This window comes from Crotalus tigris, unplaced genomic scaffold (assembly GCF_016545835.1).
Source record: "Crotalus tigris isolate CLP2741 ecotype Arizona unplaced genomic scaffold, ASM1654583v1 scf7180000017644.4837335, whole genome shotgun sequence".
Taxonomy (NCBI): Eukaryota; Metazoa; Chordata; class Lepidosauria; order Squamata; family Viperidae; genus Crotalus; species Crotalus tigris.
This window is the reverse complement of record NW_024096536.1, coordinates 791,129-817,645: the sequence shown is the minus strand read 5'-3', so window position 1 is coordinate 817,645 and position 26,517 is coordinate 791,129. Positions and strand designations below refer to the sequence as shown.

At 37.8% G+C, this 26,517-nt stretch overlaps 1 protein-coding gene across 2 annotated transcripts in view; it reads right to left on the bottom strand.

Annotated features, from left to right (window-relative positions):
• Window positions 1-26,517, bottom strand: part of SYNGR1 (synaptogyrin 1) — a 30,779-nt gene continuing 4,262 nt past the window's right edge. The window contains exons 2-4 of one of the 2 annotated variants that reach the window (XM_039335498.1): window positions 10,837-11,074; window positions 5,354-5,499; window positions 1-2,161 (exon numbers count right to left, since the gene is read on the bottom strand). In XM_039335498.1, coding sequence (XP_039191432.1) covers window positions 1,946-2,161; window positions 5,354-5,499; window positions 10,837-11,074 — 600 coding nt within the window. In that variant the 3' untranslated portion in view covers window positions 1-1,945. Of the gene's footprint in view, window positions 3,460-5,353; window positions 5,500-10,836; window positions 11,075-26,517 lie in introns of both variants that reach the window. The other variant, XM_039335499.1, reaches the window with a different exon arrangement.

Sequence of the window (26,517 nt, the reverse complement as noted above, 5' to 3'; positions counted from 1 at the left end):
TGAACTAGATGGAGTTTACTTCTGAATAATGCTTTGTCTGATTAGACTTGTATCTTATTCCTTATTTATCCTATTAATTGTTCGAATAATGAATACATGAATAGTATACATATATTATGTATCCATCACATTATTCCCTCTTGGGTTAATCAACATAATGAACAGTACAGTAAAGAAGCAAGATACACTATACTGAAGAAAGTTAAGGCATGAGATAAGAAAAAGAAACTTCTCTCCTTAGGAGAATTTGAGTTTCATTCAACATGACTTCCTTGGTCTTCCCCTTCCTCTCAATACACTCTTTCTTCATGTACTTAGTCTGCAAATCAATCTTCATTCATTCTTTTTATATGACCAAACCATTTCAATATACTTCTTTTGTACAGTACTGATGATTCACTTTTATATTCAGTCCACATTCATTTTCTACCTGTTCACTCTTGGCCATGCTTTACCTCAAACATTTCTTAAGTAATTCATTTCCATTGCATTGAAGTTACTTTTATGTTTCTCCTGACATCTCCAACACTGTGTTCCATATAGTGGACAGAAGTATCATCTTATTCAGAGCTATTTTTGCTTATTTTTATATCCATTCCTCATTAGAGTTCCTCTGCTCACTATAATTTTATCAGCACTGACATTTCTTCAACTGGAAATCAGCTTTATTTAAAAAAAAACTGGAAAAGATTGTGCACTGATACAGATAATTTTGTTCAGTGGTACTTGAATTACATCTCAATATGTTCATAGGATTTTCCAAACCATTATTGGCACTCATTTTTTCCATCTGAATTGTGATTTGCACAATATAATCCTGATGATAATCTATTAACTATGTGTCTGAATTTGAGGGAGATTTCATGGCCATTATCCTGGATTTAAAATACTATATCATTTCTTTACAATTCATAATTTGCACACTTGTCTCCATAAACCATTTTTGGAGGAAAAAAAATAATTGAATGAAATTATCAGTCATTTAGTTAGTTTAAATTTTGTGGATTGTGACTGGGCCTCTTCTCATATACGGTTTTTGTCAACTAAAGTCAGTTCATCAGATTTGGTTTAGCCTACTATAGAATGAACAGATGTGATTCTGTTGTAAAGAGCTGCCTCATATTCAGAAACAAATGTAATCATTATGTGTCTCATTTTTCAGCCTGTATTTAACATTTTGCATTTTGAACTTGATCAGAGAATCATGTAATACTTCTCAATTCTCCAAAAAGCCAATCACAAATGATCAAACATTGGAACCACATATTATCAACCTGAAGCAAGTAAAATGTAAATAAAAAAATAATAGAGTGCACAAAACAAAACATTTTAGTAATTTTATCAAAATCAAGGCCAGGATATTTTTAAAGCTTCCTATTATCAAATCCAATCTGGCTTATTGTAGATTCTGCATCCAACACTTTATGATTCCATTCTCATCTACCTGAGATCTTTTTCTGTTTGCCATTTCTATATTTTTCCTTGCTGCTATGTACATCGTTCACCTTTGCTTGTCCACTTTCACTACTCATTTATAGGATGGTCTACTCATTTGTCCAGTTCTTATTCTCATTTCTCAGCACTTACATTTACGCACTGGCATCTTAACTAGTATTCATCCATATATCCAGTGCTTATGCTTTCCACCAACACCATTTTGAGATTTTTTTCCCTCTGAAAGACAGCTTGAGCTTCCCAAACAAAGAATCTATCACTGCAACACAAACAATAAAGTGTCTTTCAATGAACAATCTAGTTTTGATGGAGAATTCCAGAGGACGAGGAGGCATTAGGTTTTCTGTAAAGAAGAAATTAAAAAAAGAGAACCTAGAAGGCCAGAACTGGCCAAGAGTCACCTGTTGCTCTGGTCTGCTTTGCACGCTGACTTCTTGGGGCAGAAGAGAGTGGGCAGAGGGAAGGGGAAATAGGAGGTCTCCAACAGTTTTCAGTAGTCTTGTGTTTGGTATCCCTGTGTACCAGCATCAAAAGCATCTGCGGAAGGGGGCTGCTGGTAGGTCCCCATGCTATCTGTGGTATCCTCATTTGTGTAGGGTGCAAAAGGCATGCCGGCCTCCTGGCTTGGATCTGTGTAGTCCTGGGAGAAGAGTGCTGAATCTGCTCCAAGTTGGTATCGCTGGAATGCCAGAAAAGACTGGCCCACCTTTAAGGGAAGATATGGCAGCATGGGGGAGATTTTGGAAAATGGGATGAAAAAAAAAACATGGGAAGGAAAAAGAGAGAAACATACCAGGAAGAAACAAATAGAAGCTGTGTTAATAATGGTTAGTGCATTAAGACATAAATTAGGGAATGTGACATGTTGCAATTACTTAACTGCGTGTAAATATACATTCTAAAGATCAGATGAACTGGCACAGTTCACCAAGATAGCAAGTTCAACAAAGAAGCTACAGAGTAAGCAAGGGAAGAGCAAACTTTCAGGAGAGATCCTATGGCTTATTTACTTGGATAAAAGGCTGGCGGAAATAAAGTTACAGTAGAAGATATGGTTCTGGAGTGGAGATTTTTTTTAGCATATCGAAACCCAACAAGGCCAGGTCAAGTATGTTGAAGGCTTTAGTCAGACCTCTTTCATATTCAATACTTCATATTCATATACCTGGGACAGGTAACAGAAGGATCACAGAAAGTTGTGCAGCCAAGCTTTTCAATGCTGACTGGGCTGGAGGTAAGAGTCTGAAACAACATTAGCTTTCCAGGGACATCTCATACTCATGCAACTCCACCTCTATTAGTTCTGGAGAACTATGGAAGCTGGCAGGTAGGAATAAAGGCAAACCATACTTTTAAGATTAATCAAAGTAGTGGCTATAAGAGGTCCAGCCCCATCATAAATCTCTTATTTGTGAAATAGTCTTTAGTAACAGTGCTGAAGAAACAGTGTGGGAAACCATGGCAGTTTCTAAACTGCCTTCTGATACCATCAACATGTAGGTTATTCAACAGAAGAACAAGTTGTGGCAATATGAGGGTGAGCAGGAGTAGAAAATACATTTTGACTATGAACCTGTTGTTATTAGTGTTAAAGTTGTTAACCATGTCAACAAAAAAGGCACAATGGTGTTACCTAGCATTGAGGGTGAAGAAAGAAGCAGAAGAAAAGAAATTGAATAGGACATACTCTACTTTCAACTATTTGCAGCTTCAAAAGAAGACAACCTCAAATATTTCCTTTAATAGCTCAATGTTTCTAGAATTCTCCTTCTTTCCCAAAACATCCCATTTTATTTGCTGGACCTGCCCTCTTTCATCCTGTTTTCTTCCTTCCTTCCTTTAAGCATCAGAAATATTTGCTTTAAACATTTTCTCTCTGATAAGCTAATTTTTATGCACCCAAGGCTAGGGGAGAATTGGTGAAGAATTAGGAAACAGTGTATTGTATTCTTCCTGAAAAGTAATTTCTCCAAGTCTGCGAAAGGCCAGAAAAGTCAGGAAACTCTGTAGAGAAAGAATAGGATGGACAAAGGGCATTAGACACAATGTGAATTCAAGGCCTTATTGAAATTAAAGATAACATGGGAAAATAGCTGGATGTCTAACTTCCATTTAGTAGAAGAGAAATCTAGATGGGCCGTGTTTATAATAAAAGACTTCATGTGACAGTAAATTTCTTCAGTAGATAGCAGATTTTTTTTCTATTTGGATCAGAAAAGGACTCAATCCATCCCAAGAATAAAAGCTGTACTCTGAGCCACCAAGCACCAAGGGCCCCACAGTTCAACTCCTGAGGTACAAATATTCTCTTCTGTCAATGCTGCCAATGATAAAAACAATAAGCAACACTGGGAGGGATAACCTCGTCCCTCCGGGACAGCATCTCCAGATAAAACCATTGAGATTTGCCAACAAAATGGCCAGATTTAAGTAGCAGAATTTCAGAATGCTTGGGAAGATTAGTGAGGAAGAAGGGAGAAGTTTGTTCTCCCGGGCTTTCCATTCCCACCCTAATCCCCACAAAAAAAAAAAAAAAAAAAAAATTGATGGAAATTAGACGACAGAGTCACTGTGCAGCCTCCAACACCCTCCAAAAGGCTGGGAAGAAAAGCCATAGCCCCTAATTTAAGATAGGCAGTTTAACATTTAAACAGCAGCTGGAAGAAAACAAATAATACCAAAACCCAGGGGAAAGGGAAAAAGATTTCTTAAAATGCCAAAGAACTCCTGAAGCTTTGTTCCTAACTAAAATATAAATCAACTATATCAACAAATATAGGAATTTCTTTTAGATAAAATCATACTCTGTATTAATCTGGGTTGTTCTCAGCCTTTCATTTCTTGTTTTTCTTTTGGAGTTCTCTTCCAAAGGAATATTTAAAATTTGGTTATATTTAAATATAGATAAAAATAAGCGGTAAAGAATTCTTCTCTATGAAAAGCAATAATCATGTATGGCAATAGCTGTCTTGCAGCTCTTCCAAATTCTCACCATGTGACAATATATAAGGCAAATAAGCCATATGACATTATATCTCTAAAATGTAATATGTGTCAGGCTAGTAATAAGTGTTAATTGTAATCCATCCTGCACTTTTTGTTCCTTCCATTATCAGAAGCAGAATATTCTTTTTTATAATATATCAGTCAAACAGTGGGTATTTTTAAATTTAAAGACATTAAATGAATATTTATAGATGGACAAAATATGATTCACACTGTAGAAATGACAAGTCTAGTTTGCTTTAGTTATTATACCTAACTATTCCAGCAATGATTTTAATTATCTAAAAAATTCTAGATTGCTTCTCATATTTATAGATAAAAATGTAGTGATAAATCAACAAATTAGCTACTCTATCATCAAATTTGGTGATTTTCTTTTTTAAAAGATGCCAGTGTCAAATGAAATAAGCATTCTTTTTTAGGGGTTTTCTTAAGTAGCTATTGAGAACCTTTAAAATGTTTTGAAACTGACAGTTAAAATCATGAAAGGAAATCCAGCTTATGTGGAGAGCACCTTGTTGGAGGAGGCTATCGTGGAACCATTTTGCATTACAAAGCTTAATTTGAAAAACAAATTCTAGTTTGTTGAGATATAGAGCTGTAAAAGTCAACTGAGTTGGGTTAAGATGTTTCCTTTGCTGCAACATCATCTCCAATAGGGAAGTAAAGGTTGGACTGACAACAGATACAGTATGTAAGCAACAATGTTTTTGATAAACTAACTCTTTTTTTTTCTCTATAGTCAAGCCATTGATTATTCAGATCATATAAGCAGATTTTTTAAGACTAAAGACAGAGGAGCTCTCCCTTATACAAATGGAAACTGGAGCAATAAGATGCTTATAAATGACTCCCCTCGTTACTAGACAAGGCCCAAGCCTGTATAACTTACCCAGGTGAAGATGGAGAAAAAAGAGAAGGCAATGGCTGCTCGGGCAGCATCTGATCCTTCATTCAGTAGACTATCCTCTTCCTTCGAAACACGCCATTGGTCAGCCAAGAAACAAAACCCGACAAACCAGAGAAATGCCCAAAAGCCTATAAGAGATCACCATCAAAACAAGAGGGAAAGGGAAGGATGAAGGAATACACACCCATGAATTTTAATTCTCACACTTGTTCAGAAATTTTTCCCTATAATATCTCAAAGTGATTTGCAGATTGGGATAAATTCCAGTTCTTTATAGCATGGAATTGCAAGTTAAATCCAAATCTATTATTCTCAAACCTTACATGTTCCAAATTTGAGGGATTGAAAGAATTTGAAAAAGGGAACTAGTGATTAAAAGGCCCTTTTCCCTTTCTGCTATCCATTCCTGATAAATATGGCAGCAGTCATTTTAGCATCTTTCATTTGGCCAGGATCTGCACTCAGATGCAATTCTAGCTGTGAAAATATAATAAGTCCTTTTTGTTCTCCATAGAGGTAGTCCTTGATTTACAACCATTCATTTAGCAACCATTTGAAGTTACAATGGCACTGGAAAAAGTGACTTATGACCAATCCTTGTGCTTACAACCATTGCAGCATTCCTATAATCACAGGATCAAAATTTGGATGCTTGGCAATTAGCATGTTTTTATGACAGTTGCAGCCTCCCAGGTCATGTGATTGCCATTTATTTCCTTTTTGGCGGGCTTCCAACAAGCAAAATCAATAGGGAAGTTAATGACCATGTGATTCACTTAAGAACCATGGCAAAAAGATTATAAAGTTGGGTATGACTCACTTAACAATTCTGGTTGCAATTGTCAAGTTCTATATACATAAACACATACCAATTTCCTATCCTGGTATTCTTTTTCCTCTTTTATGCTTTGCAAGCCAGCAGCAATAGCATCTTTTTCGTTTCAACTTGTAAGGAATGTAGCTGTATTGCCGAGGATGTTTTAGGAAAAGGAGGAAGAAGGGAAAGCATACATATTCATTTACCCAGCAAATCAAGTTTTTTGGGTTAACACTCAGTTCTGCCTTAAGTAAGGAACATGCTGTGGAATGGCAAGGCTTAGTCATCAAGAATAAGTTCATTTCCATTGTACAAATGGTATCTCCTGGCCCCACAACAGTGGAGTCATTTGCTCATTTATTCTTGAATTTCAGCAATTCTGTAGAACTAAAACGATACAATGGAACACAGGCTCAGCTGAGAAGGAGGACACATGTAGAAAGAGCCCTATCTTGAAGGAAATGCTGGATTGTTTTTTTTTTTTATTGAAAATTTTTATAAGTTTTTACAAAAAAACAGAAAAAAATACAACAATACAAAAACAGAAAACAACATATACAAGAAACTAAACATAACATCCCCTTCCCCATCCCCCCCCCAAAAAACCACCCCCCTTCCCCCCCCCTGAGCTTCCCAGAGCAGAATATAGGCTTAATTAAAAAAGAATTTAAAAAAATTATATATAAAAAAGAAAAAAAATTAAGACTGAAATATATGTATATGTATATAGAAATAAAAATTATGAAAAAGCAATATGATATTTTTTTATATCCAATTTAAATTGTATAAATTCTATCCATTTATCCCAAACAGCAAGAAATTTCTCTTGCGTTTGTTCCTTTAAGAAAGCCGAAATCTTTGCCATTTCCGCCAAATGGGACACTTTAAAAAACCATTCCTGCAGTGTAGGCAAGGATTCCTTCTTCCAATATTGTCCTACTAACAGCCTTGCGGCTGTAATCAAATTTAACATCAATATAACCTCCTTTGTATCACAATCAGTAACTATACCCAACAAAAATAACTGCGGAGTAAATTTTACCCTCCTTCTGAAAATTCTCTGAATATTCCACCATATCTTAATCCAAAATGCTTTTATCTCTCTGCACGACCACCAAATGTGGTAATAGGTGGCATCCAAGCAACCACATCTCCAACATTTAGGCTGTAAGTCCGGGTACATGAAAGACATTTTTTGTGGGTCAAGGTGCCATCTATAAAACATTTTATAAAAATTCTCCCTTAAGTTGCTGGATTGTTGAAGGTCTCAATAGTCTAAATAATCCAAAGGAATTTCTATAAACGGTTCTGTATGGTAGGCAGAGTTATTATTTCTGCAGTTTTAAATGGGGTGAGGGTTGGAGAGAACAATGTGATTTTGGCCTCATTCTGAGTCAAAGCAGAACTAAGAGTTAAACTGACTCTGACTAGCTTGAAACACAGCTTTTTAATTACTGTTTTGCTTTTAAGTAATCATGGCTAAGAGAACTGGAGTAATAACTCCAAAATGTATTTCCTTTCTTCCATTATTTATGTAGCATTTCCATGCCAGTAAGCTAACTAGCTCTGCTATAGAATTTGCTAACATAGAAGAAACAAAGCAAAACAGACAAAAATGAGCAGGCATTAAGCAAATATCCCCTGGCTGTTCTTTTCTATCCTGACATCATTAACAGATGCATCTACTATAAATATTACACCTTAATGGATTTATAATTAAATTGAACCATCTTACAGAGCTGTTTGGTGTAGTGGTTAAAACAGCAGTCTAGAAACTAGGAGACTGTGAGTTCTAATTCCGCTTTAGGTACAAAGCTTCCTCGGTGACTTTGAACTAGTCACTTTTTCTCAGTCCTAGGAAGGAGGCAATGACAAATCACTTCTGAAAAACCCTGTCAACAAAACTGCAGGGATTTGTGCAGGCAATCTCCAAGAAGTGGGCATGATTGAACGGAAGGAGAAAAAAACCCTATTGTAAGGATGAAAAGGATGGCTTCCTCTAAGGATGGCAAGAGAAACAATCTGCACCGTCCATGGAAGAGAATGCATGCCTGATGCGCTAGTATAGCAATGTGCTTTATTTTCTCTGAAAGCACAAGGGCATTTTTTTTTTCAAATTTGTAAGAGTGCCGGCTTCCAAGATTATCAGTCAAACTGTGAGAGGGATCTCAGAGTCCTAGTGGATAATCACTTAAATATGAGCCAGCAGTGTGCTGCAGCTGCCAAAAAGGCCAACACAGTGCTGGGCTGCATTAACAGAGGGATAGAATCAAGATCACATGAAGTGTTAATGCCACTCTACAATGCCTTGGTAAGGCCACACTTGGAATACTGCATCCAGTTTTGGTCACCATGATGTAAAAAAATGTTGAGACTCTAGAAAGAGTACAGAGAAGAGCAACAAAGATGATTAGGGGACTGGAGGCTAAAGCATATAAGGAAAGGTTGATGGAATTGGGTATGTCTAGTTTAATGAAGAGAAGGACGAGGGGGGACGTGATAGCAGTATTCCAATATCTCAGGGGCTGCCACAAAGAAGAGGGAGTCAAGCTATTCTCCAAAGCGCCTGAAGGCAGGACAAGAAGCAACGGATGGAAATTAATCAAAGAGAGAAGCAACCTAGAACTAAGGAGAAACTTCCTGACAGTGAGAACAATTAACCAGTGGAACAAGCTGCCTCCAGAAGTGGTGAATGCTCCAACACTGGAAGTTTTTAGGAAGAGACTGGACAGCCATTTGTCTGAAATGGTATAGGGTTTCCTGCCTGAGCAGGGGGTTTGGCCTAGATGACCTCCAAGGTCCCTTCTAACTTTATTATTATTATTATTATTATTATTATTATTATTATTATTATTATTACTATTATCTGAAAAGATGAGGCTAGAGAAGGCCATACAAATGTTATCTTAGGCTGCATTAACTCATGCTTGAAAAGTTTCAGAGAAGGCTTCCTTGAAGGGAGAATTAGTATGGAATCACTTCTCAACTATAAAAATAACATTTGTGAAAACACAATGATGAAAAATAATTCACTGAATAACCCTGTTCCATTGGACAACTATCGCTTTGCCAGGTTTATTTACTGGATTTTAGGCTCTCTGATTCCAAAAATATTCTAGATAACTTTAAGATTTAAAAATGTATCACTTAATGAAACATGATTGCCCAGACAAAACCCACATAAATAACACTTCTAAAAAACTGTTGGGGTTCCACAAACATCCTATCTTCAGGCCTGGGAAAAGGACAGTCTTAAGAAGCTTCCAGGTGGCTTGAAGTTTTGGGGCTTATGTGTCTGTGGAGGAATGCTGTTCCACACCCCTTTGATCCCACGAGATAACAACATTTAATTGAGCAGATCTCCAGTGTGTCTGCTATGACCAAGCAAACCAGACAGGCAGAAACAATTAGAGACAATTACTAGCGGTAGCAAATTATAATGCTTGGAAGAACCATAAGAACAAATCAGCATCTCAGGAAAAAGTATGTTTTTAAGGAAGATGTGTAATTCAACTGTAGAAATTCACTGAAATCAATGTGACTTAAATAAGTTGTGACTGCATTAAGGTTTATATATCAATTTGCTTTGGAACCAGACTTGATATAGCTGAATAGAACAATGAGACGAATTAAAGTAAAGCTTAAATCAAGAGGGTTTTCAAAAATATTTCTAATAGTTCAGAACAGCAGTACCTGTTGGGCCTTAGATTTTGTATTCACCTGCCCATTTTGAAACCCACTCACCCATGGATGCTGCTGATTCAATGCTCCTGGTTGATGCTCTTGCAGAATATTCTCTGTATGGGCAGATAACTCTCCTAAGACGATTACAGCCTGCATAAGCCAGCCCCAATTCCTTTTAATTTGGTCTTCAGTTTCATAAGGAGAAGATTTTAAGTCTTACTGTATCCTTTAGAGCCAAAACAAATGGCAGCGGCATCTTGAAGATTTTTAGTTTAATTGGGAATTAGCTTGCTTTAGAATTAATATTTATTTGATGGAAAATTAATAATTAGAAAAACTTACTAGCTATAAAGCTAGCATATCACAATATTATAACATTTCTGAAAGTGGGTGTTCCTTTTCTCCATTATATTCAAGAGCTCTCCTTTGAACAGGGTATTTCTAGGAATAATTTTTCTTTTTTAAAAAGTGGTGCCAAAAATCTTTCTGGTTACTTTATTTGTGCATTTCTGAATGATGTTAAGGAAAGCAGTCATGTGACTCCACCCATAGAGGCCCCTCATTTTCCAGAGTTCTCATTTGCATAGAGATTCTCCATAGACAGAGGACACCCTGAATGACAATCCATTTCAGCAAAGGCAATTCCTTCTATTTACAGTTAATTAATTTGGCAAAAAAATGTGTTAATTTAAAAACTCAAAAGAGTAAAACTGGTGAAATTAAGAAGTCAGATAAATGGGAGAAAGGGTAATGAAGATTATTGCAAGAGAACAAAAAAAAATCTTTTAATTTCAATAGGTGATCAGTTTATTTAGTAAAGCAGATTCCAAAACAATACAACTCCATCTCTGATTATTAAAAAGCCATTTAAATCATGTATACAGAAGTAAACCTGGATCCATATTCACCAACAGGAATACACACTGTCCCTATAGAAACCCATATACATTCACCAGAAACTCACCAGATACTCCAATGTCTGAAAGCACAGCTTTCTTGCGATCCTTGACACTGCTAATCTGTGGGAAGTAGACATCTAGGGCTAAGTAAAGAAGGCAGGTGAGGAATGCAAGGACTCCCACAGTGATACCATAGTTGCAGGCATTCTGGTTGTGATTGTAGATGCAGAACTCTTCTGGTGACTTTGGATTATTGATATAGCCTTCATTCACAATGCAGCCAAACACAACAATGGAAAAAAGCTGGGATATAGAAAGGTGAGAAAAGAGTTAAAAGAATTTATTATACAAATATATACAAAATTCACATGAGGCACACTGATTATAGATCATCAAATTGGTGTTGATTCTTAGCAACTAGATCAACAGAGCTTTACCACTGCAGGATAAACTGTCCCCAACTTGGCCCTTTGTGTCTTACAACAATATACCCATTCTTGCTGTAATTGTTGTTTCAGACAATATAACCATTTCCAAATCCCATTCATATCAGTGAAAGGAGAATTCAGTATGTAACTAAAAGCTAAGTAGGCCTCCAGTGATAAAGCATCCACAACTTCTGAAGGCAAGCTGTTTCACTACTTGTTTCTCCTTAGTTCTAGGTTGCTTCACTCCTTGATTACGTAGTTCCCATCCATTGCTTCTTGTCTTGCCTTCTAGTACTTTGAAAAATAGGTTAACCTCCTCTTGTTTGTGGCAGCCCCTCAAATATTAGAACACTGCTATCATGTCACCCCTAGTCCTTCTTTTCACTATACTAGACAAACCCAATTCCTACAACCGTTATTCACATGTTTTAGCCTCCAGCCCTCTAATCATCTTTGTTGCTCTTTTCTGCATTCTTTCCATAGTCTCAACATCTTTTTTACAATTTGATGACCAAAACTGAATGCAGTATTCTAAGGGTGGTCTTACTAACACTTTATAAAGACCACACTTAGAATACTGCATATGTATATCATTTTTTAATTCCTTGTTTTTTTCAAATCAAGAAAACAATACATCAATAACATTCAAAAATAATATCTAATCATTAGCATTCTTGACTTTTCATTTACTTCTTCAATTATAATTTTGTTTCATTGTCCATTCATTAATTCTATTTGTTCAAACTTCTTTATCTTTTTCCTTGTTTTTCTGGTATTTTTATTACAGCTACATAATATTTACATAAAATCATGATAGTCATAAAATAAGAACTAGCTAAAAGTAGAAACCTTCAAATGTATTCTTCAGAGTGATTCAGGAAATTTCATCAAAAGAAAACCAGAGATCACTAAGGAAGGAACAAACATGTTTCCAAAATACACTGTAAGATATCCCAAAGGTGCTTTTTCAAGAACCATGACCTGGATGACTGAGAATCTCCATAGACACACTGTAAGATAATTCCATTCAGACTTCTGTAGTCCACTGCAGAATTTAACCTTGCACAAAGACCTAACAAACAGCACATCTGAAGGGCAGCAAGTTTTGAAAGCCTGCTCATTTTCCAAACATCCTGTAGTTGTTTATATGGGCTAGAATTATATTAATCAAGAATTGCAAATATTTCCCTTTGGAAAACTAACATACATATCATACCTTGGTTAAATCTGCATGATGCTTTCCTTAATTTTTCTTTCCAAGTGGAATCTAATGTGTTCAAAAGTAATCATCATCCTCAATCATCTATCTCTACTTTAATCAGACGTTTACTTATGTGCAAATTCATCAATTTGCTTTTAAAAAAAAAATACTGCCCATTCTAATAGGTCAAGGTGACTTCGAGGAATATATCAATAACATACAATCATAGTTGCATTGGCAGTATATTATGATGCTTCTATTGATGTATTATACTTATACATCAGCTTTTTTAAATCTATTTTTGTGGTTTGTTCTGAACCACCCAGAGTTATGCATTCAAGATGAGTAGCCACATAATTTTTTCTAAATAATACATTCTAAAAGCTGTACATTTAAAATATTTTACATTTTAAAATATAAAGCAGCTCTAAAAAAAAATGTAAACCTTTAAAATTGTAACAAGTATATTTTAAGCCTTCTCCTAAATTGTATTTAGGAGTTTTAGTTCCTATGACAATTATTTTCACGGTGTATAACTTGCCACAGAAAAAAGCAGAAATTCCTGTAGATATTAAACATATTTGTGCTGATATTTGCAAAACGTGACCTATTAAGGACCTAAGACTGAAAGGCAAAATGAACAAGAACAGGTGGCCTGCAGACAACTTGGCCATACCACATAACGTTTATGCTCTGTAGTGACTACCTTGAACAAGGGTCACCTCAGAAATAGTCCATGGCAATTTATAGAACTATTTAGCATAAACAAGAGTATTTATAATTCCTTTATTATTTTTATTTAAAATATTTTAAAATAAACTGTTATGGTCTAAAAATGACAATACACTTTTTAAATGTGATATCAATATTTTTAAAAGATTTTAAAACATGCTGGAAGTCACACATTTTATTAAGCAGGCCAAGGTTGAAAAATACTGCATTAGACAACCTCTAACCATGGAGCAGCCATTAAAAACATCAATATACTTTTTCTTTTGAATCACTTCCATACTAAACTCTTACTAATAAAACTAAAAAAAAAGTCTAATTCATGTTATAGTGCAGGGATATTAGTTGTGGAAGAAAACAATCCCAGTTAAAGCTTGGGAAGCTTCTGACAAATTTCATGTACTTATCAGTGTGTACCATAATTTAGGACCATTTCTTTAAATCCAGGAGCTGATTACATTTCCATCTGAAATAAACTGTATAGCATGTAGATATAGAGACATAGCAGAAAAATCGGAATTAAGAACTGTTTTGTAATGTTTCAGGTCACAGAGGACAGACAGACAAACATAGGCAAAGCATTTCCAAGAAAATGAAGAAAGAATGAGAGAAAAGGCAAGGCACAGAGACCTGAACAGCACTAGATTAATCACTAAAAATATTTTCTCAGAATTCCTGTTATTTTGAACCTTGTTATTTTCACTGGATATTTTCTCCATAAAGTCAGTCAGTAATAATAAAAAAAAACTACCCTCATCTTCCTTATCCCCAATGTTGCAAATTGAGCAGATAGCTTACACAATAGATCCCTTGACTGCCATGTGATGCCTGCTGCATGATACCCATTTCCAGTGGTCTATTAAGTTCTCCTAACTATCATGTGATGTGTTGGCATCTCAGCCCCCAGATCCCTCTTGAGCACCAGACAAAGAAAGTTGCCTTTCTCCTTGACCAATGTACTACTTAATTTTTGAAACCACCACTATGCATTGAATTCTTTTTATTTCTAGCATTTTACTTATTATGAATCCTTCCCCTCACAGAAATGCTGCTAAACCACCTTTCACTTCTTTAGTCACATCATATGTCTCACCAGGTTTATAACTGAACTGATCTCAGAAAGAATAAAGCAGACTTTTTTTAATCAAGTTTTATTGTGTTCTTGTTGAAATGAAATGAGATTCAAGCTGAATTTGCTAAACAGATCTCCATCATAATTAGGATTCTTGAACTGAACCCCAAGAAGTTGGACAACATAGTCTTTCAAATCTATTGTTCTCTAAATCCAAGTTCAGCTATATTTAAAGCAGACCAACTAAAACTCAAGGGAAATTATTTAGATATGACTAAAGTAGCCTTAAGCTTCCATTGTTTCAGTGGATCTACTTGAAGAAGAATGAAACCTGCACCTAACACAATGCTTCCACATTTTGACCATTTATCATATTTATTGCAAAGAAAGATGACCATCACACACACACACATACACACCTCTCTTAAAAAGAGAACTTCTAGGATTGGGGAAAGAGAGAAGTCACAGTACACCTGAAAAGTTCTAGTTTTTTCCCCCAAAGATGTTATGGAAAACCTCAGATGTTTTACTGATACTCTGAATACTGTACTTGACACTTATTGAGACCACTGCTGTGTTGCCAGTTGTTATACGGTACAGATAATGTGTAGTCCTCATTCATTTAGTCATCATACGAAGTCACAACAGCACTGAAAAACATAACTGAATTCTTACTCTTGCAACCATTGTAGCATTCCCATAGTCACGTGATCATAATTTGGGTGCTTGGCAGCTGGCATGTATTTATGATGGTTGCAATATCTTGGGGTCATATCATCACCATTTGCAACCTTCTCAGACAGTATCCAACAAGCAAATCAATAGGAGAAACCAGATTCACTTAACAGAAAAGAAGTGACAGAAACAGGGGGCAGAGTCAAAAGAGGAATCAGCCTAGAGTCTCTACATAACCACAAATGGATTAAGTCCAATCCCTCTTGAATTCCATTATCCCAAATTAGTGCTAATCATTAGTTGAGTAGATTCCTGTGCATACGCATGAGCAATAAATCAGTTTAATTTGGAACTTCATGTGTGGTCCTGGTCTTTCGTGCCTTCCACTTAATAATGATATGATTCACTTAACAAATTCAATGATTTACTTAACAACTGTAGCAAAAATGATGATAAAATTGAGTGCTATAAGCTTAACGATTGGCTTGCTTAGCAACAGAAATTCTGGTCCCTATTGTTGTCGTAAGTTGAAGATTACCTATAACTGAAGGAATCTCTTTCCATTTGGACTTGCAACTTTCTTGTGAGAAGTGGTTATTCAAATGGGGCACAAATTATTCTGAGTCTTTTTCATATGAGATCTATGCATAAAACCTATTCTTATAAATATTTACAATATCTTACACTGCTTCTGAATTTAATAAAACCAACTTTCTACATGCCCATTAAAGAGTAAATCCTATTCCCAATGGACTAAATTCTAGATAACTATAGACAGAACCACCGCCTAGAAAAGTCAAGATGTTTATAGCACTTTTCACTTTTAATATTGTGTATAACTTGAAATAATAGGTGGTAGCTTTGCTGTCATACACAGTATTTATATTTTACAGGATTGCTACCAGCTCCAGTCTTCTTTGACATTTCAGCTTCATGCAACATGCAATTTTCATTTTTCCACAGAAATGCTTTCTCTGCCATTCCTGAGAATAAATCCAGTGCATGCCTATTTGCTTGAAAAGTGATGCCTCTGTATTATTTGTCTATAACACACTTATATTCAGTTCTGCACAATTTAACATATAGCTTAGATATCTCATACATATCATATTTCAGTGCTTTTAAATAAGAGATAGGTTTTCTCCATGCTTTGCTTATATTATAGCTTGACTATTGCAATTCAGTTAACCTGGGACTGCCCCAAAGAGTGTCCAGAAATTGCAGTTGGTGCAAACCATGACAGCCAAAAATACAGGAAACATACATTGTTTGCACTAAGAGGTCTTTACTAGTTGCCATTTGTCTACTTGGCACAATTTAAGGTGTTGCTGCACACAGCTTAAAGCCTAATTAAGGTATCAGCTTTACCAGCCCTTTTGAAGATTCCCCTCCCCCCACTTCTAGGTGCTCGCCTATTTCTTAGACTTAGATAGAAGAAGACTTTGTCCTGTGTGATCCTCTACCTCTACATTGCACATTTTCATTTAATGATTTGTGTTAAGTCCTCGAGTTAATGGCAAAAGATGATTACGCATTATGTAAACAACAGCTCTTTATTTCTCCTCTGCTACTCCAACAATGATGGTGAGGCTCGCAGGCCTCTCTTCTAGTAGCCGGATCCCCAGGCAAAACAGTTACAGTTAATGGCGCAAGGCTGGCGCCACTCAGTCTGGTCCTGGGCAGCTTGCAGCAACTCCGGGACCACAGCCAGGTCCCGAGCCTGCTTTTGCAGGCTCAGGACACAACACCCCTTCCCCCCAGATAAAACTTTCTCCGCACACATATGCGACCTCTCTGAAGGGACGTGATTAAACGGTTCCATCATTCAAATGCCTGGACTGTGGATATGGATATCACACGCTGGTCACACTCTTGTGTGATACCGTGCTATTATTTTGGAAATAATAGTACCATAACACTCACACAGCAACCTAGGACTCCATTAGTCACTTATGGCCTTACTGCCTTGCTTTTCCCATGACTTGACAGCAACTTCACAAACTCCCTAAGATACTTGGGTGGGTGTTTGACTCGTTGCGACCTCCTCGGACCTTGGGAACACCCTTGGCCTCCTTGTTCACTCCCCAGGGTGGAATTGCCCCGACTGTGCTGCCCTAGTAGATCTATTGACCTTGGTTCTGTTGCCTGGCCTGCTTGCTCACCCACCGGGCTTGGCAGACCAGGACTTCACTCCTCCCCGTACCCAGTTGACCCGCCTGAGTGCAGGCTGGCTGGACCTTCTAAGTCCCACTCAATTTGGCGTGGACTTCTGGTATTCTCCAGGTCCACAATGGACCTTCCTTGGGAACACGGTCCCTTACTCCCAAGCCCAGCAGAATGGTTGTCAGGGGTAGCTGCGATGCCCCAATACTCTAGGGCTCTCCGTTCTGTGCCAGAGGTACCAGAGTCAGGATGCGCCTCACTGTCTACCCCCATTCCCAGTGACTTTCTTCTGGAACCAATTGCAGAATTTGGATAGATCCCTTGAGTGGGTGCCAGTTCTTTTGTAGTTTTTGATTTGTGTACCCCTGGTTATCTCCCTGTCTGGAGTGCTGTAGTGTGTGGGTACCCCGTGTGACTCCCTGGCTGGAGTACGCAATAGTGTGGACGTTGTCCCTTGTCCCCATGAATCCCTGTTAGGCATACTTACGGAACCTTGAGAGGGGCCTTCTCTGGCCTCCCCAACTGCCCTTGGCTGCTGACAGCGACCTTCAATATGTACACTATAACCCTCCTCCCCCCCCCCAGAGAAGAAGCAGGAGTGGAAGAGGAAGAGTCCAGTCTCCTACTCAGCTGATCAATATGCCACCGAAGAATGCGGCCGTCGTCCAAGGACACCTCATAGGACAAAGGTCCAGAGACCTTGCAAACCACGGCTGGAATCCAAAGATGGCCGGGCCCGTAGTTCCATGTCCAAACCGGGGCACCCACTTGCAAATACCTAGATGCCTGTGGCTGGGAGACTGGAAACGCCACCCGATCAGGGTGCAATCTGTCAAGCTTAGTGGTTAGTCTATGACCCCAGCGAAGTTCAGCTGGGCTCTTCCCAGTGGAAGTACAAGGTGTGGTGCAGTGAGCAAGAAGAAAGTCAGTTAACCTGTGATGCCAGTCACCGTAAGTCAGTTTCTTGAGGGCATCTTTGGTGATGCGCACCATATGCTCAGCCATACTGTTGGTGGATGGGTGGAAAGGAGCCAAAGTCGCGTGCCGGATCATGTTGGCTTGAAGGAAAGCCTGGAACTCAGAACAAGTGAATTGAGGACTGTTATCTGAAACCAGAACATCTGGAAGGCCGTGTGCAGCAAAAATGCCTCTCAACACCTGGATTGTCCTGGCAGTAGTAGTGGAGGAGACAGGAACAACCTCAAGTCACTTTGAATGGCTATCAACAAGAACCAAGAAGAATTGTCCCTGAAAGGGCCCAGCGTAATCTAAATGCACTCTGGACCAAGTGATTGTGTTTCCTCCCACCTATGCACAGGGGCCTAAGGCATTTCTGGACATGAATGCTGGCACAAGTGACACCCATGCACTTGAGCCTTTATAGCCTTGTCTAGCCCTGCCACCACAGATGGCTGCGCGCAAGCGCTTTCATCCTGACAATCATCCTGGCCCTCATGTAGGGAGACCAAGAGTCTCGCTCTCAGAGAGGCAGGAATCACTACTCTGCTGCCCCACAACAGGCAACCCTTAAATGTGGATAACTCATGCTTCTTGAGCCAGAAGCTTTGGAACTCAGTACCTGGACATCTGTCAGGCCATCCAGACAAAACCCATGCAAGCACACGTGTGAGTGTGAGATTTGTTGCAGTTTCAGCAGCTACATCCCTGGCATTGAGGGGAGATTCCGGTAACTGCTGAATGGAGAGAATATTAATGGCACGAGCAGGGTCTTCTTCTACCAGCTTAAGAGGCAATCTGCTTAGACCATCAGCGTGGCCCATTTCCTTACCAGGTTTGTGAATTAATGAATAATCATATGCAGACAAAAAAATAGACCACTTCAGCATTCTAGGGAAGATAATTTGAGGGGTTTGTTTGTTGGTTGTAAACAACCCCAGCAGAAGCTTATGGTTTGTGTAGACCGTGAAATGCCGGCCATATAAAAAATCATGGAATTTCTTAATTCCAGCCACTATGGCCAACGCTTTCCTGTCAATTTGAGCGTAATTACGCTCAGCAGAAGATAGAGTCCTAGAGTAATATGCAACAGGAACCTAGGTACCATCAGCCTTCAAGTGGATGAGAACAGCTCCCACCCCGTGAGGAGAAACATCGCAGGCGATGCAAACAGGCAACTGCTCATTGAAATGTGCAAGCACAGCATTAGTTGTGAGTAAGGTCTTGACCTCATTGAAGCTTTTTTGTGGACCTTTGTCCATTGCCACGTTGCCTGCTTGTCTAAAAGCCTATGTAGTGGTTCAGCTACAGCAGCTTTATGAGGAAGAAATGCATTGTAAAAATTCAAGAGGCCCAGAAAAGCCTGCAGTTCACTTTTAGACTTGGGGTTAGGAGTCTGCTGTATAGCCTTTAATTTAGATTCAGCAGGATGAATACCGTAAGCATCTATCCTGAATCCTAAAAAATCTGTAGAAGTGATTCCAATCTTGCACTTGTCTTTTTTTAGTTTTAGGCCTGCTCTTTGGAAACGAAGCAAAACAGCCCTTAACCTTTCTGCTAAATTCTGGGTAGATTCTCCAGCAATAAGGACATCATCAAAATAGGGGCAAACTCCAGGGATACCCCTAAGTGTACTCTCCATGACACTTTGGAATATACCAGAGGCTACATTTACCCCAAATTGCAGTCTCTTGACCTTGAATGCACCCCTATGCATGGCAATGGTTTGTGCTTCAGCAGCTGCTTCATCAACAGGTAACTGTTGATATGCCTGTGCCAGATCTAGTTTTGCAAAAACCCGCCCCCTTTGAGGGAGGCCAAAATATGGCTGACAACTGGCACTGGATATGCATGCTGTTGCAGTGCCTTATTTATCGTGCACTTATAATCAGCACAGATGCGTATGTCCCCATTAGCCTTAAGAGGCGTGACTATGGGGGTCTCCCATGGACTAGAATCTACAGGCTCTAAAATGCCTTGTTGGATCAATTTATCCAACTCAGCATCAATTTTACCCTTTAGTGCAAAAGATACTCTCCTAGCTTTAACCCTAATGGGTCTTATGTTAGGGTCAAGCCTCAATGAAACTGGAGGCCCCTTGTAGGACCCAAGCTGTGGGCTAAACACATCTGCAAACTCCTCGCGGACTTCTGCTAAGCCTAGCATTTGCAGATATTGTAGTCCAGTAACCTGGATTCCCAAGGCCTCAAACCAATCGAGTCCTATAAGACTCGTTCGTTCACCCCCAACAACCAACACATCCAATGGACCTTCAAAATCCTTGTGCTGCACTGTAAGGGTGGCCTCCCCCTTTACACACACTTTGGAATTTTGAAAATCTGTTAAGATTATGTTGGATGGCCTAAGTTTGGCCTGGAACCCACTGCTGTTGCAAATCTTCTTGAATGTATGAATGTAAATAATTGAGAGAGCGGACCCAGTGTCCAGCTCCATGACCAAAGGAACTTCTTGCAACCTCACATTAAGTGACAACTTTTTTTTAAGTGGTTTGTGTGTGCCTGTTCTACAAATACTCCTGCGTGATGCACAGAAACCCACCCTGTTTTGGCTGGGGACCCTGGTACCTTTCAGACGCAATTCTTCTTGGGGTTGTATCTTCTGGCGACCCAAACAGATGGAAGCTATGTGGCCTTGCCTTCCACACACTCTGCAGATGGTGGAACGGAACCTGCAGTCGGCTCTCTTATGGCGACCTCCACACCCTAAGCATTTGAACGCAGCTAGAGCTTTTTCTTGGCCTTCCTTCTGCTTCCTTTCCTTGGACTGGTAAAGGCGATCCACCTCTTCTTCAGGATTGTCCTCCGATCCTTCTTGGACGCCCTCATGGTGCATGGAGACTGCTTCTGGTTGTTCCTGGTGGGCCGCATGTTCTTGACTGCCCTGTCTGCTGCCTCTTCAGCCGTCACCTCTCTCAAAGCAGCTTGGAATGAAATATCTTCTTTTGCAAAGAGTCTCTGTTGTAAGTCTCTGTTCCTTAACCCACATACGAAACGGTCTCTCAGCCTTTTTTCCAAATCTTTGAATTTGCAGGGTTTGGCTGCTCTTCTCAAGGCTGCAATGAATTCCTTGGCTGATTTACCTGCCCTCTGATCCCTCTGTTCAAACGTGTGTCTCCACGCAATGACAGACATCTTAGGCTGAAAATGATCTTTCAATAACTTCGTTAAGTCTGTGAACATTAGAGACTCTAGAGGCGCAGGGGCCGCCAAATTTTCCGCAATTTCAAATGCGTCCTGACCACAGACAGACAACAGGGTTGCAGCCTTCAAGCCATCTTCTCTGATTCACTCTAAAGTAATTTTCTACTCTAGCGACATACGACTCCCATCTCTCTGGGTGGGCAACATCGAATTCAGACAACTGCCCAATTTTCGCCATCCTTTCATCCGAGTCTGGGAAGGGGTCTATCAGCCAAGCGTACCTCCAGCGACGTTGTACTGGCAGGCCAGACGCTAAATTTAACGCCGTCTTCCCGTCCTCAAGGACTTCTTGGATAAGTCTTACAGCTTTTCTTCTTTCAGCTTGCAGTCTATCCCACCTTCGTCGCCAGTGTTAAGTCCTCGAGTTAATGGCGAAAGACGAGTATGCATTGTGTAAACAACAGCTCTTTATTTCTCCTCTGCTACTCCAACAATGATGGTGAGGCTCACAGGCCTCTCTTCTAGTAGCTGGATCCCCGGGCAAAACAGTTACAGTTAATGGCAAGCTTTCGCGCCTCGCGCATGTGCGCTAAGCTAGCACCGCTCAGTCTGGTCCCGGGCAGCTTGCAGCAACCCTGGGACCACAGCCAGGTCCAGAGCCTGCTTTTGCAGGCTCAGGACACAACAATTTGTACATCAATCAATCAATCAATCAATCAATCTTTAAATATGGTCACAGAGCAGCATAAATGATTTGGATAAGAAGTGGATGGAATACTTATCAAATCTGCATATTATTCAAAATTGGATAGGATAATTTTTATTCCAGAAGATAAAACTCAAAGCAGTCACTATACAGATATATACATGTCTAGGTAACAATAGTTAAGAAAAATACTTTAGAAGAGTAGCTTGCAAATCAGCAGCGTGAAGAAGATGTAAAACAAACCAATGCAATTTTAGCTTACATCAATAGAAGTATAATTTCCAAATTAGAAATATTTGTTCTATTTTATTCTGCACTGATCAGGTTCTATCTTGTCTGATTCTTGGAACTACACTCTTAAAAGTATATACTGAGAAATTGGAAAAGATTCACAAAAGATCAATGTACACGATCAAAGAACTAGAAGCTAAAAGGCCCTTGAAGGGAAATTGAAAGGACTGGATTGTTTAACTGTAAGAAAGGACGAATGAGGGGCATATGAAAGCCCTCTTCAAATATCTGAAAGGATATAATTTAAGAGATTAGGACTTGTTTTTTTCTTATTCCAGAAGTCAGGACACAAAGTAAAAATGACAGGAATGTAGATTCAAACTGAATGTTGAAAAAAACCTTCCTAACAAAAGAAAAAAAAGTCAGTTACCAGGAGAATTCACGAATTCCCCTTTACTGCATGTTTTCATCAGTTGAGGCTTTACTGTAATTTGGATTCTTGCAACTGAGCAGGGGGTTGAAATTAGCAGATTAAAGAGTCCCTTCCTACTTCCTGATTCTTTAAAATCCTGTTCTGGAAATCTTTGAGAAACAGAGCTTTCTTTTACATTTTTAATCATCATGTAATCATGCTTTTTTCCCCCGCTACTCATTTCCCTACTCTCACATGCCCCAATTCCTGTCTAAGAACTTTTAAATGGATAGTAGGAATAAGAATTCTCAAGGAAAGAGCTTTCATAAAATATACAGTATATGCATGATAGACATATAGTTTACATAGTACTCAGAAAAAAGACATAAAGTAAGAATGGTGGGTTATGGCAGGTGGCACGTCAAGGTATATTGCCAACCTTTTCCCTCCCAATACTTTCTTTTCTCTTAACAGCAGCATGACCAGCATTTGACATGTAAACTGGTTTTTGGGCAATAAGGAGAAAAAAAAATCTCGTTGTGTAGTGTGTCAATAATCTGTTGAATTTCTTCATCCCACAAGGTGCTGAAGAGAAATTTCTACTGGAAAAATTGCTAACAAACTTACCTTTTGAAACAAACACATTCCCTTTCTTCCCACAAAATGGGCATCTTCTTTGATAAATACATACTGTTTTAAATGTATATATTAATATTGGATTTGGATGAATGCTGTGATATTGTTTTAATTATTTTTGTTAGCAGTTTTGAAGGTTTTGAACACTGCTGGTTTCTAATAGAAAACCTACAGAGAAATAAATGCGCACAGATATAACATTTGAAACTTTTACCCACTTTTACCCAACTACAGTGAAAGCAATATCTTGCATTTAAGTAATAGTTATTTAATACTAATCAAAGGAGAATTATTTTGTATGGCTATGAAACAGTTTGGAATAGATTCCCAAAAGGTACTTCCAAGTATGCAGTAGAATGAATTTCCATTTGCCTGGAAAACAGTGACATCTTTTCCTGGATCACATGGCATTTGCAGAGAATATACACAAGAACTGGGTGATAAATGGCTTCCGGTTTTACACAGTAGCATGTGTAGTGGAGGGATCACAGGGCTCCGCACCCTACAGCCAATTCTTCTCTGTTTGGGGACCCTAAATGGACCAAAAGTCACCCCGAAGAGGCGGCAAAGAAGGAGGAAATCCCTGCCAACTGTGGAGAGATGGAGTTTGATCCAGTTGTTCAGGGAAAGCCCTCCAGAAACCAATAGAAGAAAGGCTAGCATCACTCCAGAGTCTAGCCCAAGCTATAAGCAGCTGAAGCCAAAAAGCACTAAGTTAAGCTTGATCGTAAACATGTTTGGAACTGGGTAAGAATACCAATTCTCTCTCTTCTACTTGACTGATTTCCTGAAAACAAAAAAAAAAAAAACCCCAAGAAGCAAAAATCCTCCAAAAGTGAGAGAAGGGGAATTTTTGTTCCACCCCCCCCCCCCACAGATGGAAGTGGCAAATTAATTTTTATGGGGGACAGAAATATACTGAAATGAAATGAATATAAGACTTAAATCTGGATAAGTGAGAAATTGGTGGAATTAGTTAAGATTTTCTTGGCAAAAGATTATTGATGAAAACAGAAAGCAATTGCCTGTTTTGAAAACTGAAAAATGAACTGGTGCTGATATCTAGTGGTGGATGAAAATATATAATTATGACTAATCTAAATACAGGGACTGGCAATCCCAGGAAAAGATAACTTGTTATTGTGACCTTCAACATTTTAACTAAACAAAGAACAGCTATAATAAAGAAAAGAAAACATTTTGGGCTATCTACAAAGCAAGAATTATAAAACTTAGGAAAAAAATTGACCTTCCTGGATTATAAATATTTATTGAATTGTGACTTTAAAGCTGTTTTCAGAGAAAAAAAATTTGATTTTTGGCTATCGTGGAACATCAGAGATCTGCAGAAAAAAACAGATAACTGAACATAAACCAAAGGAAAGAGATTTAAAGATGGAATTCAACAATTGAAGGAACTATGATTTAACCCAGGCAGAGAAAAACTTGCAGGAAATATTGGACATGGAAAAGACAACTTATACTTCAAGATTGCAAAATAAGTCTTAAGGATAAGAAAAAAGATTCAACAAAATGGATTACAGAGCTGAAAGAAAGAAAAAAATTTTCAAGGAATATGAAGAGACGAAACATCCTTACAAAAACACCTTACTTGACATGTACCTATAACAATATCTATAAAACTATGGGAAGACCTTTTGGTCCAGCAGAGCATACTGATTAGGAAAGATGTTTGGCAAAAAAAAAAAGGCTAAAGTTAGAATTAAGAAATTAGATGATGGAACTTATCAGATGGAATATTTAAAGATTAAGCACTTGTTTGAATATGGTTAAAGAAGTAGAATTTTGGATATAAATGAATTTTAGTTTAAGAGGAATAGGCTCCTCAAGTAACATAGTATTTTTATTTATGATATGAGAAATATAAAAGTTGGGATGATTTATATGAGGGAAATGTTTTAGATATTAAGTGTAATGGATTTTGAGAAAAATTTAATTAATAAGAATGTTTTGAACAGTTCTAAAAGATTAGTTGTGGATTTATTAGACAGAATACTTAAAGATTAAATATTGGTTGGAATATGCTTAAAAAGAATAGAAAATTTTTTGGACATAAATGTATTTTAGCTTAAGAGGGACATGTTTTTCAAGTAGTATATTATTTCCTTCTTTTTTTCTTTTTTTGTTTTTGTTCTAAGATATGAGAAATGTAAAATTGTTGGGATGGCTTGTATGAGAAATTTTTTTAAATATTTAAGTGTAATTAACTCTAAGAAAATCTTAACAGGTAAAATGTTTTTGAATATTGTAGGGAAAACAAATTTAAATAACTTTAAAAATAGGATCTATGACAAGGTGATTAAGATGATTAATTAGAAAAGAAGCTTCATATTGATGTGGTTGTTGCTTGCAGAAATAGTAGAAAAATTATATTCAATTTTTATCTACTAAAATACTAAGAAATGTACTAATTTAAGGTTGATAAAAGAGAATATTATTAGAAGAAGAAAAAAATCAAGGAAAGCTATGTGGAGTATGGAATTATAAAAACAAATTATTATTAATGGTGATTATGTTAAAAAAATAATAAAATAAATTTTAAAAAAAGAACTGGATGATAAAGGTGCTTTAAAAAGTTGCAGACAAGTGCTATGTTCACTTTCTAAATGTAAGATGAACAGCTCTCCAGGGAATCTAAGAAACCTGAACATGCCACAGACATATCTTATTACAGCAAACATTTAATATGCATCTCTCAGAGAATCCAAGCCATATACTACATTCTACACTTACCTAAATAGATCGAAGGCCTGGAAAATGGGACTGTCAATTTCCAAAACTATAACTACTATTAGCCTATTTCAGGGATTAAAAATGAACAAAGTAGTGATTGTAAACAAAAATTGCTCAGATGATTCAAATTTTTAGTTGTGGTTCAGCCTAAATATAATTCCAATACTCAAATTGACCTGAAATAATAGGAAACAGGCTTTGCTTTCCCCTAAAGATACGAACAATACTAGAGTTTTGTCTCTTATGGCATCTTTTTACAGGTATACCACTAATTTAAAAATAAAAGCTGAAGAAAGAATGCTGTAGCAGCAGAAGATTATGCCCATAGGGTGAAAGGTTGAAGCAAACATGTTGTCAGTTTAGTACAGTTTAGCTGTCAGTTTAATACATACAACTGTAAGTTCCATCATCTAATAGGCCACATATAAGTTGGTTTTTAATCATCATCAAACTTAATTTTTTTATCTTCTGCTTATTATTACAATAACTGCAGTCAAGATAGTGAATTGCTCTGGAAAACTGACTACTTTGTACTAACCAAGACTGTCTTCTTCTGCCTCCTGCATTTAGTCCAAGTCTATCTGTTACTAACAGAATATTAGGATATATTTTTCTGAAAGA